The sequence below is a fragment of the Dipodomys merriami genome, unplaced genomic scaffold (genome assembly GCF_024711535.1).
Source record: "Dipodomys merriami isolate MVZ:Mamm:240054 unplaced genomic scaffold, mDipMer1.0.p SCAF_32, whole genome shotgun sequence".
Taxonomy (NCBI): domain Eukaryota; kingdom Metazoa; phylum Chordata; class Mammalia; order Rodentia; family Heteromyidae; genus Dipodomys; species Dipodomys merriami.
In genome coordinates this window covers 15,610,394-15,626,059 of record NW_027204715.1, presented here as the reverse complement: position 1 = coordinate 15,626,059, position 15,666 = coordinate 15,610,394, and the positions used below count along the sequence as shown (strand labels likewise).

The following is a 15,666-nucleotide window of genomic DNA, read 5'->3' as shown; positions in this document are numbered from 1 at the left end:
TTGAAACAAAGTAATGCAAACTATAATAACCTTACCTTGTTAGAATTTTTTTCTTAATATACATATATATATCCTATATGGACAGATACATATGTATATATTTATGTATTTATATATATACATGCATATGTACATGCATATGTACACTTCTTTTTGGTTGTCTGGACTTCAATTTTGTCTTTATTTATTTGTTCATTTTAATTTTTGCTGGTCCTGGGGCTTGAATTCAGAATCTGGACAATGTCTCTTATTTGTGCTCAGGACTAGTGCTCTACCACTTTATCAACAGTGCCACTTCTGGTTTTTGGAGGGAGTTTATTAGAGATAAGAGTCTCAAGGACTTTTCTACTCAGGCTGGTTCAAACCATTATCCTCAGATTTTAGCCTCCTGATTAGCTAGGATTATTGGCATGAGCTGCAGGCTCTTGGCTTCAATTTTGTCTTTTGATTATATTTTCTAACATCTCCATGTCTTGACTCAAACTTCTTTTTTAAATTTTAATATATATTTTAAATTGTAAAGATACTGTACAGAGGGGTTACAGATACATGAATAAGGTTGAGTACATTTCCTCTTGAGCATTGTTACCCCCTCCCTTGTTTTTCCCCTACCATTCCTTTTCTCCCCACCTCCCCAGCTTCTCCCTCCCCCCCCACCAAGAAGTTGTAAAGTTGCTTTTCAACATAGTGTCTTGTACATATCATTGCTACAATGGGTCAACCTGTATCCTTGTTTCAGCATTTTGTTATTTGCCTACCTCTCCCAAATTAGAAAAAAATGTATATACAAAATGCACGGTTGCTGGGTGCCAGTGTCTCACACCTGTAATCCTAGCTACTCAGGATACGGATACCTGAGGATTGCAATTCAAAGCCAGTCCAGGAACGAAAGTCCAAGAGACTTTTATCTACCATTAATCACCTGAAAAACGGGAAGTGGCAGAGTGGCTCAAGTGGTAGAGTGCTAGCGTTAAGCTGAAGAGCTCAGGGACAGCACCCAGGCCCAGAGTTCAAGCCCTATGACCTACAGAAAAAAAAAAAAAAATCCAAGATAATGGAATCAAATACAGGGACAACAGGGGTTATACAATGGGGGAAGAATATACAAAAGAAACAAACAAAAAAAATCACACAGTACATTATAAGTACTTTAAAAACAACAGGAAAGCGAAAAAAAACTCAGACAAGTAGAAAAGGTCAAAAGCTATGCATATGAGATGGTGCTAAGCAAATTGACTCAAACTTTAAAAAAAAAAGATTCAATTTCAATTCTTGAGGATATGAATTCTATCTTCAACATACACATAGCCTTTGGGATTTGAATATTCTGAATAAATTACAGTCATCTAAACTGAATTATACTGATAAACTAGTGAAGATTTTTTAATTACCACCTGATAAATATTATTATTTTATTAATTTTTTTCTTTATTGGCATTGCTTATTGGAATCAAAAGATTAAGAAAATATGCCAATTATGAATGCCTTGGAAAACTGAGGATCTAGGTTATAGCTGGTAATAATGAAGTGTAAAAGAAAAAAGATTTAATTACTATATAACCAATAGATATAATTAATAAACATTACAATAAGCACCTTCATTCACAGATAGATGATACAGGAAATGTACATAGTTACCAGCATTACTTACTTATTTGAACTGACTACAGATTTTGAACAATTAAATGATCTTTTGAACAAACAAAGTTGACTTTATCTCTACAAATACATATATTTTTCCTTCTTTTCGTTTCTCCCTATTTGTTTTGCTTATTACAATACAAAATTGTAGCAGACAAAAATGTTGTGTTTTTTATACTTTGTGTATGGTTTCAAAAATTCTAGTTCAAAGGTGGTTAAAAGCTTTGACCAAAATATGAAATTATTGCAATCGAAAGGATTAAAACATAAATTTAGTTCTTACTTGAGAGAACTGGCATGCCACACTATTTGCATTTTAGTCAATTCCATTCATCTTGTTTGTGTAGCTAGGTTCCCATTCTTAAGTAATTGTACAATTCAGCAGAGAGGAGTCCACTGGCTCATCTTCAGTTGCAGATGCAGGAGTAGTTATCTGTTCTCCTATTAGACAAGGAGACTCACTGGAAACCCCAGGCCTTGTTTTTCAAACACACTGGAAATTAGCAATGTGAATTCATCTCATTTCCTTTTCCCTTGACTAAAGACTAAAGGATTAAAGCAAACAATATAAATGAAAAGCAAAATTAGGCTATGGAATTTTAATGATTTGTTGTCTTTATTTTTATGTGAAAAGGGCTGGGGATCAAAAGTGAAATTAAGCATGGGATGATATGGAAATATATGGAGCCCCATTATTTTTTTAAATTTCAGCTATAGTTGGTTCTTTATTACTGAGCACAAATAAATGGGAATGGGAAGGGATATAATGAGAAAGAAGCAGTATTTATATGAAAGCTACAAAAATAAGATAAGAAATACCACACTTTGGACTGGGAAGGTGGCTCAGTGGTAGAGCGCTTGCCTTGCATGCATGAGGCCCGGGGTTCGATTCCTCAGCACTACATAAGCAAAAAGAAAAAAGCCGGAACTGGTGCTGTGGCTCAAGTGGTAGAGCGCTAGCCTTGAGCTGAAGAGCTGAGGGACAGCGCCCAGGCCCACAGTTCAGGCCCCACGAATGGACGCCCCCCCGCAAAAAAAGAAATACCACACTTTTATTAGTTGGCAATAAGATTATCATTTTTTCGGAGTGTCCCTGGCTCATGCCTGAAATCCGAGCTACTTAAGAGGCAGTTCAGATCTACTGAGGATGGCAGTTCAAAGCTTGCCCAGGCAAGGAAAATCTGTGAGACTCTTATCTCCAATTAATTGCCAGAAAACTGGAAGTGGTGCTCTGACTCAAATGATAGAGCGCTTGTCTTGAGCTGAAGAGCTGAAGGACAGCAACCAGGCCCAGAGTTCAAGCCCCACGACTGAACAAAAAAATTAAAATAAATCAGTAAAAAAATAAATAAAAAGATTATAATTTTTCCAAAATACATGCAATAAAAATGATTTCAACTACAACTTTGGGTAATAAATATAAGAAGCAAATGAAATATACCTGAGTGGAAGTAAGATAAATTATGTATTTAATCATTCTTTCTTCACCTCATTTAAAGATATAATAATCTCATCCACATTCTCACATGACCACTGAATGCTACATTTTTATAGAATTTAATCAGATGAAATGTAATGGTGAGAGAAAAAAATGGGTAAATGGAGAGAGAAAGAGAGGCTAAATGGTCATAATACTCAATGTGAACATGTGCAGGTAACTTGGAGGGGGTGTGTGGGGATGGGAGATAGGGAGGAATGTGAGGAAAGGGTCGCACTGATCAAGACCCACTGATCTCATAAAATGACATGTTGACTTGAAACTGCTTTGTACAACTGAATATATTAATCAACAAATAATATTAAAGATAACAGACAATGAAAAATATAAATATATGTGTGTATGTGTCTAAAACTGTAGAGGACAAGCTAACACATAAAACCCAAGTTCCTATGTAATCAATACCATTGTACCATAAAGAATAAATGAGGCTCAATAATTAACTTTCTAATAGAGAAGCTCAGAAAAGAAATTGATGAACTCATGCTTAATAGTTATATTAAATGTTTTATTAAATTGAATTAATATTTTAATTCTCTGACTTGTAATTTTCTGGCCATTAAGTTATTTTTAAAACTTCCAAGTAATTACTTAGTAATGACTAATCCAATCAAAAAAATTTGTACGATTATTAGTGGTAGAAGGATATGTAGTTATTTTTCAGGAAAGATAGAACTTCTAACTTTGATTTTGTCAGCTTTTATAAAAAATTCATCTTGAATGAATATGCCAATAACTGATATATTTAAATATCCTTCAAATGTTAAAGTTATTCAGTAAAATATGAAAATGAATACAGACTTCACATTTTATATAATAATTTAAGCATAGCCATGACTGTCCTTTGAACAGTTAGAGATGACAAGGTTGAAAAGGCAGATTTCTTGAAAGTATGGGTTTTTTGCTATATGGCTACTCTTGATTATTTCCTTTTTTCCCCTACAAGAGAAGAAAATATAATAACATGTTAGACTCACCTGGAGAAAATGATGTATCAGATAAAAATAGGAGGAATTTATTCATAATTAAAACTGAGTTTGGTCACTGTGCTACCCAAACCCATCACCAGAAATGTGTTCACTGATGAGAGCAGTGGGGGGAAACGGAGGTGAAGAAGATATTATGGTTCGGGTGAGTATTAGGGTCAGGATGAGGGGTAGTGTGAGGGTTAGGGTTAGGGTTAGGGTAGGTTTTAGGGTTAGTGTGAGGGTTAGGCTTATCGTTAGGGTTAGGGTTAGAGTTAGGGTGAAGGTAAGGATTAGGGTGAGGGTTAGGATGAGGGTGAGGGTTAGGGTGATGTTTAGCGTTAGGGTTAGGGTTAGGGTTAGGGTTAGAATGAGGGTTAGGTTTAGGTTTAGTGTTAGGGTTAGAGTTAGGGTTAGTGTGAGTGTTAGGGTTAGGGTAAAGGTTGAAGTGAAGCTTAGGGTGAGGGTGAGGGTGAGAGTTATTTTTAGGGTTAGGGTTAGGGTTAGGGTTAGGGTGAGTGTTATGTTGACTGTGATGGTTAGGTTGAAGGTGAGGGTTTGGGTTAGGTAAGGGTTAGTGTTATGTTTACGGTGAGGATTAGGTTGCGTTTGAGAGTTAGGGTAAGGGTGAGGGTTAGGGTTAGGGTTAGGGTGAGGGTTAGGGTTAGCGTGATGTTTTGGGTGAGGGTGAGGGTTAGCGTGAGGGTCACCGTTTGGGTGAAGTTTAGGGTTAGGTTAAGGCGGAGGATTAAGGTGAAAGGTAGGGTTAGGTTTTTTTAAATTTAGTTTTCTTTTCAATAACCAGGTGTGTCCATTGGTTTTCCATTTGTAGCTCCCCAACTCTCAACTATACTGTTAATATAAGCAAAACAGAAAATAATATATTTTCCAGAAAGTTATTATAGATATATTGTGGAATAAAACACACTAGTACTGAGTCTCATATTCATACCAGATGATGGGTGTGGGGATTCACAGATTTTATACTAATCTTCTCCAATCCTACTAGATCATACGCTAACTTTTTACAAGACAATTCTTATAAACATGACATTTCTTCATTTCTCAGTATTAGAAGCTGCTTCACTTATATTAATCTGTATCTAGAAAACACAAATATGAAATACTCCACATAGATATTTGATAGCTACAGACACAGTTGCCTGCCTTTAATTCGCAGGCATACATTGGAAATATCCATTTCTTGGACTCCAGGTTTGTCAGCTGGGTCACAGACCGAGAAGTTCACCAGATCTGCAATGCTTTATCAACATCATAGCACTTGCAGGACAAATCCAGAATGAACATGAAGCTTCCACAATCAGTACATCTAAATCTACTTGTGTTCATGTGTCTTTAGTATAGTAAAATACTAGCAGTTGCTAACAGACCCCTGCCAATATGACCAGATGACTATCAATCTTCTTTGAATAGTTTGCAGTTCTTGTTCATTGAAAAGCCAGGTTTGTAATAAAGGAGAAAAGTAAAAATTGCCTCTAATGAACCCTGTTCCAAAGAGTGAAAGAATGATAAATTGTCACTATTACTTCAGGTAATCTTGCACACACACATACACATACACACAAGTGGAATTTTATTTACTATATTGAAGATTAATCTCTGGAGGACCAAGAAATAGTGATGAACAAATAATCACATCCTCCAAGAGAAAGGAAAATGGATGACATTCTTATATATAAAGACCCATGTAAGTTTGGTGCCTGGATGGATGTTTGAAATGCTTAGGTATTCAGGAGGACAAGAGTTTGAGGATGCTGGTTCAAAGTCAATCTAGACAGAAAAGATTACCAGCTGGAAGCAAGTAAGCAGAGGGAGTTAGAGGCTCTAAATTCAAGCCCTAGTATGGAGTGAGTGTGTGTATGTATGTATAAGAGAGAGACAGACAGAGACAGAGACACAGACAAAGAGACAAGAACCTTTTGAAGAAAGCAAAAAATATTTATAAATTATAATAAAAGTGAGGACATATGGAGGTCTAATAAGCATATAGTGAGAAGATAGGAAGAGAGAAGAGATAAGGAAAGAGAAGGGAGAAGAGATAGACAAGGAAAGTTTTAAAGTATAGAGTTAATACTCTATGCAATATAATACAAAGGAAGATATCCTACAAAAGGAAGGACTAGGTTGTGAAGGATGGGTGAGCCTCAGATTTCAGCCTCCTGATTATCTAAGATTATGAGGCTAACCCATCAGTGCTTATATTCTAGATTATTTTAAACAAATAGAAAATTTCTGCTTAAGAGTAAAACCATGCATGAAACTATCAAAGCATATTAGAAACTTTGTTTAACAACTTCTGATACATTTACATAAATAAGCATGAAAAAGTAAACAAATTAGTAAACTCATAGAACATATCATAAATATTGATTCATATTCAAGGAACTAGTTTAATCACTATGAATATAATGCTTATTCTCTTTGCTGCTTTCTGTTTGCTTTTGGATTGAAGCCAGATACCAATAATTATCTACCTCAAAAATGATATCACTACTGTATTGTGAATGAGATAAATTATCACAACAGAAACAATCTGATTTTTGTTCAATGAGATTGTTTTCACTGGTTGTATTAGTGCATAGTTTTCCTTAATTTTTAATATTTTTTTAAAATTTGGTTCTACCAAAATGTTAAAGATAAAAGTCTTGTTATCTTTCACTCTTTTAATAACAACTTGCATGAATTCAATTTATTCTGTAGCTAGGACCATATTTTCTTATTTTATTATTCCCTTAAGGAGAAAGGAAGCTTACATTAAGAGGTAAATATTTGCTGTGGTCTAAACATTTCTTTGCCTCTAAATGTCATATCTGAAATTTCCAGCCTCCAAGCATATGATATTGGGATTCATGCAGATGAAGGAGCCTGCCATGGTTGATTTTGGTGCTTAGCTTGCTAGAAGAGCAAAGTGATAGGAGATTAGGCAAGTACACTTGCTGAGTGTCTTTGAGGGCATTTGCAACCAGATAGTAAGATCTTTGACCTGTTTCTTGAGGTACACCCAATTGGAATAGAATTTTGGTATGCGCTGGGAACTGTGGAAGGTGTGGTGATTTGTGAGAGTATAGCTGAGTAGGAGAGTGTGTGAATGATGCATCTTGCCCTTCCTGTCTTTCTTTTGGTTCTTGGTTGCCACACCTTACATAACTGTGCTCTGCCATGCCCTTGCTAAGATGGTACACTGAATGGTCTCTAACAAAGATAAGTAATATTTTTTTCTCTCACATGTTCTGTCACAATGACACAAAAAAATCTAACTGAGCCTTAAAATGAGAATGAGCTGTTTCGGTTCCTCCCTAGCCATGTATTTCAAAAGCATTTGGAAGTGGTTTGCAGGAGAAATTTAGAAAAGTTAGGAGAAAAAAATCTTAGAATGCTATAAGCAGAGATAAGTGGGTGATTTTCGTGGGTTCTGCAAAGAAGAGAATACCAACAAGAATGGAGACTGAAGATCAGATAGCAGCAAGAACGTTACTGCGAAGTGAACTGGAGGCCATTCCCGTTAAATTAGGGGGAAAAAGGCTAACACATGTTGTACCCATATTTCCAGACTTTGTGGGAAGCTGTCATTAAAAATGACAGACTAGATTGGTGGAGAAAAAATTCAAGGAAGCTAGCATTAAACATATGGCATTAGTCTCAATTCTTCCTCTAGAACTACAATATATACTTTAATTTTGTTTAAAAGTAATTCACCTGGGTACCAGTGGCTCATGCCAGTAATCCTTCCTACTCATGAGGCTGAGTTCTGAAGATCACAATTTGAAGACATCCCAGGCAGAAACGCAGAAATGTCTGTGAGACTCTTATGTCCAATTAAGCAGCAAAAAAAACTGGTAGAAGAGGTATGGCTCAATTAGTAGAGTGTTTGCTTTGAACACAAAAGCCTAGGACCAGGGCCAGACCTTCCCTGTATTCCAGTCCCAGTACACACACACACACACACACACACACACACACACACACACACACACACACACACACACACACACACACACACACACACACACACACACACACAGAGTGACCAAGTATGAGGTCATTAGTACTAACAGACTTAATAAGCTAGAATAAGTTTTTAAAAACAGTACAGGAAATGTAGTCTCTGATCCTTAATTCCACTTAAAAAATGAAACTTGTTCCTTTAGCTTATGAACTATTCTATGCAATATCTTAAAATGAATGCTTTATAAAAAAATGATGGAAAATTAACAGAAACGCCACATTTCAGATTACCAGGAATGTATTCAATCATTTGTGTTTAATATATGTCTTTAATTTGCATGGATTGCTTAGTTTTAAATATAAAACTGCTCCATATAAGTCAATGCAGTAATGAGTCATATTTGAACATCTATGAGCTGAAAAAGTTAAGCAATAGGAGAATGACTTTTAAATGTGCAGTGCAGAGCCAGTTGTTCTATTTTCATTAGTTGTCATGTATTCTGCCATGTCCTTTATCTGCCTGTGAATTTACAAGGAACACAGCAGGTTGTGAATTTTTAATAGGCTTTCCTCAAGGAAAGAAAAGGTCAGTATTAACATAAAACTCTTCTTAAAGATTTGTGGCACAAATGTTTCACACCGGAAAACAGGTGTTACTAAGGAACTAAAGCCACAATAATCTAATATTTTTTCTATGCTTAAAGAAAACTTAAAATAGCACATTATAAATTCCCATAAAAGTTATGTCTCTGAGAGTAGATGCTATAAAGTTTGAGGCACATTATCCATGTTGTGCATGTTTGTGATATTATTTAATTATTTAATGAATCTAAGACTACATACCTAATATCAAACTATAAAGTGATGAAAAATCGACATGAATAGGGAATAATCCTTCTGTAATCTTAGTAAATGAGTTGGAATGGAAGAAGACATCAGAACAAATGTGGAGAAAGTATGTATATATATATATATATATATATATATATATATATATATAGAGAGAGAGAGAGAGAGAGAGAGAGAGAGAGAGAGAGAGAGAGAGAGAGAGAGAGAGAAACTGGGAGTAATGACAATTTTACAAGAACAAAGAAAGCCCAGTAAGGAGACTGTAATTAAATAACACGTCCATTGTTTTCTTTCAGTAATTATTAGGAAGACTTCAACATAAGTAAGTTTGTTAAGATTTGGCTTAGGTAACCAATCTATTCATCCATTAGAGGAAGCCGTACCCAAAGTTTTGTGAGTTATATCAATTCTTTCAACTAACTTCATAAATGTCTATTGTATTTTTTATTCATTCACCTCATAAATATGTATAAAATGATCATTAAAACATTGTCTAACAGCAAGGATCCAAATGTGATCATTGTTATCATTGTTCTACTTAGTTTTTAATTTTTCTCTGTAAGAAAAGAAGAATTAAAATGGAAATTATTACCAACAAATGATCTAATGGTGGGAGAAGCATTTATTGTAAGCCTAGCTTCTTAATAGTAAAGTTTTCCATTTGTAGGTGTCATACTTGTATCTGCTAGTTATATTCCTATTGGAAAAGGAAGGCATCCTTTCAGTCTCTGACTCTTAAACTCACTATCTTGTAGCTTTCATCCCTTTGATTCCCTGCTACCCATTTTCCTAATCCAACAGAAACTCCCTTAGTATGTGGTCCAATTACAGGATTTAATTTTCACTCTCTGTAGAATATGTGCAGGTAAAAACCCTGCTGTGATTTATGTGCTAAAACACATCCTGATAAAAATTAAATCTCATTATATGAATATGGTTTTTATACATACCTGATTTGCTCTAGCCAAACTGCTTGGAATCACTTTCTTCCTGTCTGATATCTTTCTCTGCCCCAAATTTATGTTCTAAATTCACTCAGTATTCAAAAAATGAAAAATCTGTACAATATGATTTTTTTTAGCCAGTTAAACCCTCTAATCATTCTTTCTGTGATAGTTTAGGCTCTGAGTTCCATGCTCAACAAATCCTCCCTCATTCCTATGACCTAGTTAAAGGCTGTCCTGTGAATTTTCATTTCATTCCTGATTCAATTCTTCTACAGAACCGCAATCATATTTTTTATTGAATGAATAATATTGAATGAACAGATAGTAGATATCTGAACTGTCTATTAAAGCCATGAAGTTATCAGTTATCATGGTTTGATATTATCAAACATCAGTAATCCTTTCTTGAAATATTTTGACTTCAGAGTAAGAACTATATCCAATGCTCAGATCTACCATTGGGAGAATTGCCACTATATGCCCTTTACATCTAGTATGGGTTTCCCAGCCATTACCAATTATTAAGAAATATCAGTCTTGTGACTTATGAGTGCTCACTGGACATCAACTTCTGGTTAGAAGTAGATATTTCCTGAGTTCTGATTTTACTTTATAGTTTCTGAATAGGTAAAAATGTATTTGTTCCCTGGTTTCTTTACATTTTTAAAAGTTCATGTGTACTAGTTATCCATTGTTTCTGTAACAAATTTGTTTTTACTTCAATCAGAAAAATGTAGTTGCATGCAGGATGACAGCTAAGTGGTAAATACAACCCATTTTAAAATTTCAAAATATTTTTTAAAGAAGTGAGCTAATTTCGTACATTTAAAGATGGGTAATAATTCATCATATATAAAATATTTTTAATCATTGTTTATATCCACAACTTTTTTTCATTTTTTAAATTTTATTTTATTGTAAAAATGCTGTACAGAGTGGTTACATTTACATGAATAAGGTACATTTCTTGTGCTTGCTTTCATGCAAATAAACAATCATCCTTATGTGAGAAATATATTATCCATATATATATGCACTTAAATAAGAAATATGCAATATAGCATATTCTTAATTAGGTTAAATATGTGTTGATAAAAGTAATGTAAAGAACAAAATTAACAGTATAAGTCCATTCACTTTTTCATGTAAGTGAAGAATGCTATCCTTAATTCATAATTCTCTAGAGTATAGGTTGGTGTAGCTATTTTGATTTATCTACCATTTGCATGAATATTGAAAAACATTGATGTTTTGATTTATCTACCACTTCATGAATATTGAAAAACATAAATGTAACTAGTTCTATGATAAAATAGATCTGTATAAATTAAGAGGAACTGTACATATATTATGAATATTATCAGATAAGTAATAGTGGTTTAAAACATAATATTTTATTATGAAAAATAAAGCCGTGATACTGGTAGATACAAAGCATATGGGTTCAATGGCACAGCAAAAGAGAAATGTATACTTGTTTTTCAAAGTTGGCTGGTGATCTTCCTCTGGCTAAGCTCCTGCCTTCAAGTTAAGAATCCAACAGAAGGAGGAAGTTTACCAATTCTTGGACAGAAGAAAAACTGCAAGTGCTTAGACTCCATGACTCCCCCTCCAAATCCTTGAGTTTGAGAGTTTGCTTCTAAGTCTTAGAAAGCTCTTCTTTCAAAGATGGCCACCTAACAGCATAGCAAACTCACTGATAAATATCCCCCAAACAAGTAATTTTCCTGTCTCTGGACAGCTATTGGAAAACAATTTAGGTAAAATTTGACTATGACTCATGGTCTGGTGTTCTAGCATTTACACTGGCTGAAAAACACACTTGACTAAGATGTATATGCAAACTAAAACACTGCATTGTGCTGTGTTTATTACTCTGAAGGACTCAATTTATACAATAGACTCAGGCAAGTGAGTAACTCCTTGCTTTGAGACCTGCATACATCTGTGATGTCATTAATGAGTGCCTTTTATATGCATGGTATTGCAAAAGAAGGCTAGGTGTAATACATGATTGCCAGTTTTTACAGATTTTAAGCTGTCATTAATTGATAATTAATAATAAGTTTAAGGGAGTCCAAGTTTCTACAAAATATGAGAATAAAAGAATTTTTCATTTGCAGAAAATATTGAATACAAGTGTTTGTACCATGACAGCCTGGTGTTTTTTTTTTCAGTTATTAGTGTTTATTTCTCTTTGAAAAAGGTTATTCACCATGCTAAAAGAATTTTTTTCACATGAGGGTAGCTATTTCTACTGCATACAGTGCATGAATGAGTATGATTGAACTTACTCAATGGAAGGAATTCTTTCAGCATTATATACCTGTAGACCTTATCATGGATATGCTCATTTTATTCTCTCCAGCTGCATTCAGACCAAGATAAAGGAGATGGATCGCTCAAATATATTTTATCTGGAGACGGAGCTGGAACTCTTTTTATTATTGATGAAAAAACAGGTGATATTCATGCCACAAGAAGGATTGATAGGGAGGAGAAAGCTTTTTATACTCTACGTGCACAAGCTATTAACAGAAGAACTCTGAGGCCAGTAGAGCCAGAGTCTGAATTTGTGATCAAAATCCATGATATTAATGACAATGAGCCAACATTCCCAGAAGAAATTTACACAGCTAGTGTGCCTGAAATGTCTGTTGTAGGTAAGTTCATTTATGCCATTTTTATAGTATTTCTAAAACAGCTGGAAAATAATTTCAAGAAATTCTCAGGATAGATTAGCTGACATTATGTTTTTATTTGTGTGTGTGTTTTTTTTTTTGTTTTTTTTTTTGTTTTTTTTTTTTTTTTTGTCAGTTGTGGGGCTTGAAATCTGGGCCTGGGCACTGTCCCTCAGCTATTTAGCAAAACACTAGTAGTGCTCTACTACTTGAGCCACAGTGCCACTTCCAGCTTTTTATGCTTATGTGGTGCTGAGGAATCGAACCCAGGGCCTCATGCATGCGAGGCAAGCACTCTACCACTGAGCCAGCTTCCTGGCCCACATTACATATTTTATTACCTACTGTGAGTAAGCATTTGGTGTTTTAGTTAAGGAAACAATGAAGGCCAAGAAGGATTAGTGCATTTTGACCTTCCTATGATTTTATAAATCTTTACACTATATAGAGAGAACTCCAAAATAACAAAAGGATGCCTGCAAATATATTTATCTCATAATTAGATGGGAATTCATAAAATCCTGATCCTAAATGTGATATTAATATAGACATTCTTTGCTGACTGAAAGGCATTGGTGCCAATAACCTCCTAAGTACTTATATAATCAGTTGCCTATAACTCATGCATATCCTTACACATATTTATAATTATTTTTAGATAACATTCAATCTTAACACAATGAAAATGTTATGAAATAGTTGTTGCCATGTATTGTTTAGGAAAATGTAAAGATATTTTTGCACGATTAGTAGACATATTTGTTTTACAATGTATTTTCAGTCTCTGCATAGCTGATGCCAAGATGCCAAAACTGTAGCTGTGAATTGGCAATGCTAAACTAAGAATAGAATTCATGTAATAACAAGTTTTGTTCACATGCAGTATTCACTATTTAATAAAAAGGAGTTTGTAAGATTGTCCATTTCAGATGATAAACCTGATTAGCTCATTTAATTCATTGTTATTATTAACAAATATTTCTTTATAAGTTTATATGTATATATTCATTTTAATATATAATATACTAGTTGTAAGATGTTATAAAATAAATATTATATAATATAATTTGCATAGATTTGTTTTTATAAATTTCCAATTCAAGTAAACCAGTTGAAACCCCATGACAATCACGTTCCAGAATATGTTTACAAATTTATATTCTAGAATATATAAAATAGAAAGAATCCTGAATGTCAGTGGCTCATTCCGTTAACTCTCACTTCCCTGTAATAGAAAGGATTGCTATTGGACAGCATCCTGTACAGAAAAGTTCAAGTGATTGCATTTCCAAACTAATCAACAAAATACTGGACTAGGGGAATGGCTTGAGCGATATACCACCAGTTGAGCAAGCTAACTTAAAAACAAGGATAACTTGAATTCAAATACCCAGACAGGAAACATAAAGAAAAATAAAAAATAGAAGACACAAAAAGAGTAGGACTATAATATTCACAATATGAAAATTTTCTCTTCAATATAATACATTTACTGAAAAAGAATGTTAAAACATTTTAGTTAAACAGAAAATAATAAAAATCTAAAATGTCAGGAAATAGAAATAAATTTTGAGAGATAGGTATTTAAATGTAATAGAAAACACACTTCTCAAATGCATATAAATTTGTTTAAATTAATGAATTTGAATAAACTAATGAAGTCTGGTACTTGTAACACTGTTACAAATTTTCAAACTATGTATTTCTTAAAATTATCTGGTCTGGGATTGTTATTTAATTTTAATTTATTTAAATCCCAAGGATTTCCTGATGAATACTGACTATAAAGCTCTTACAAATATTATGAACTTTGTTTGGTAGATTTTACTAGTTCATGGAACTTGGGACCATCTTAGATTGTTTCTAAATTTGGAAATTAATCTATTCATAAAATTGTATCTGAGAGCAGATGTTAATTATTTTTACAATTAATTAGTGCACAGGGAGAGAAAGAAAAAAATGTACTTATTCCCCTGTGATTAGGCTACTCTTTACCCAAAACAAATCTATCATGTGAAAGGGAACTTACATATCCAACAACAACACTTTTTCTAAAGTGATCATATATACTATATTCTGAATATGTAGAATTGCCTATTTCATAGAGGTTAACTGAACATTATGGAGTAAAACTCAAAGGTTGCCTATCTTAACATGCAGACATATTTATATTATTTTTTCCAAATATATATGTATATATGCATACTTGTATATGTACACATACAAACATACATATATACATATATGAAGCAGCTTTTTTTAAGAGGTCATTTGTAAAGCCAAACATTATTCAAGTCTTCCATGAAAACCAGTGCTTTTGCTCCTCCTTCTGGTGCTGTGCAGAACTAAGCTGAGTTTGGATACTTCAGGTACTTCTGTGGTGCAAGTCACAGCTACAGATGCCGATGACCCATCCTACGGGAACAGCGCCAGAGTGATTTACAGCATTCTTCAAGGGCAGCCCTATTTCTCTGTGGAGCCTGAAACAGGTCAGGAAGAATTAATATATATTTGCCAACTTAATTATCATTATGATGTTTATAAGGAGAAAGAAGATCGAAGAACATAACAATACTTCACATTAAAACTTATAGAAGAGCTAGGCATGGTAGTGCATACCTGTAACTCTTACTACATGCTAGATGGAGACAGGAGAATCATGGGACTGAGGCCAGTTTGTGCAGTTACTGAGTCTCCATCTCCAAATCAAAAATACAGTACATAAAGTTTGGGGGCATGACTGTGGTGCCTGAGTTCTTGCCTATTATGCATGAGGCTCTGGGCTCAGTTTCCAGAACAATCAGTAAGTAAACATTCACAAGAGTGATAATAACATACTTAAAGATTTATAAATTCAAAGTTAAATGAATAAGTGAGTTTAGTGGAAAGGCAAGCTTTTGTCACACTATAGATATTTTATTAAGAAATTAAAAATAAACATGTACTTCAAAGTCTTGTATCTGAAATCTCTTTTAGTTTTGTTAGACAAAAATGTAATGAAACATAGGTCCCATGGTTTCCCTTATTTGCAATAACTAGTATATGTCTGAGATAAGTTGATGTTAATCGAAATGAACTCCAGGTTAAGGACTCAAATGTTTTCTTTTCTTTCTTGCTAT

The 15,666-nt window shown here is 33.9% G+C and overlaps 1 protein-coding gene across 7 annotated transcripts in view; it reads left to right on the top strand.

Annotated features, from left to right (window-relative positions):
* Window positions 1–15,666, top strand: part of LOC138841502 (cadherin-10) — a 168,353-nt gene that overhangs the window by 100,223 nt on the left and 52,464 nt on the right. For all 7 annotated transcript variants that reach the window (XM_070042231.1, XM_070042230.1, XM_070042227.1 and 4 more), the window contains exons 3-4: window positions 12,235–12,529; window positions 14,917–15,036. In XM_070042231.1, the coding sequence (XP_069898332.1) occupies window positions 12,235–12,529; window positions 14,917–15,036 (415 nt within the window). The remainder of the gene's footprint in view (window positions 1–12,234; window positions 12,530–14,916; window positions 15,037–15,666) is intronic.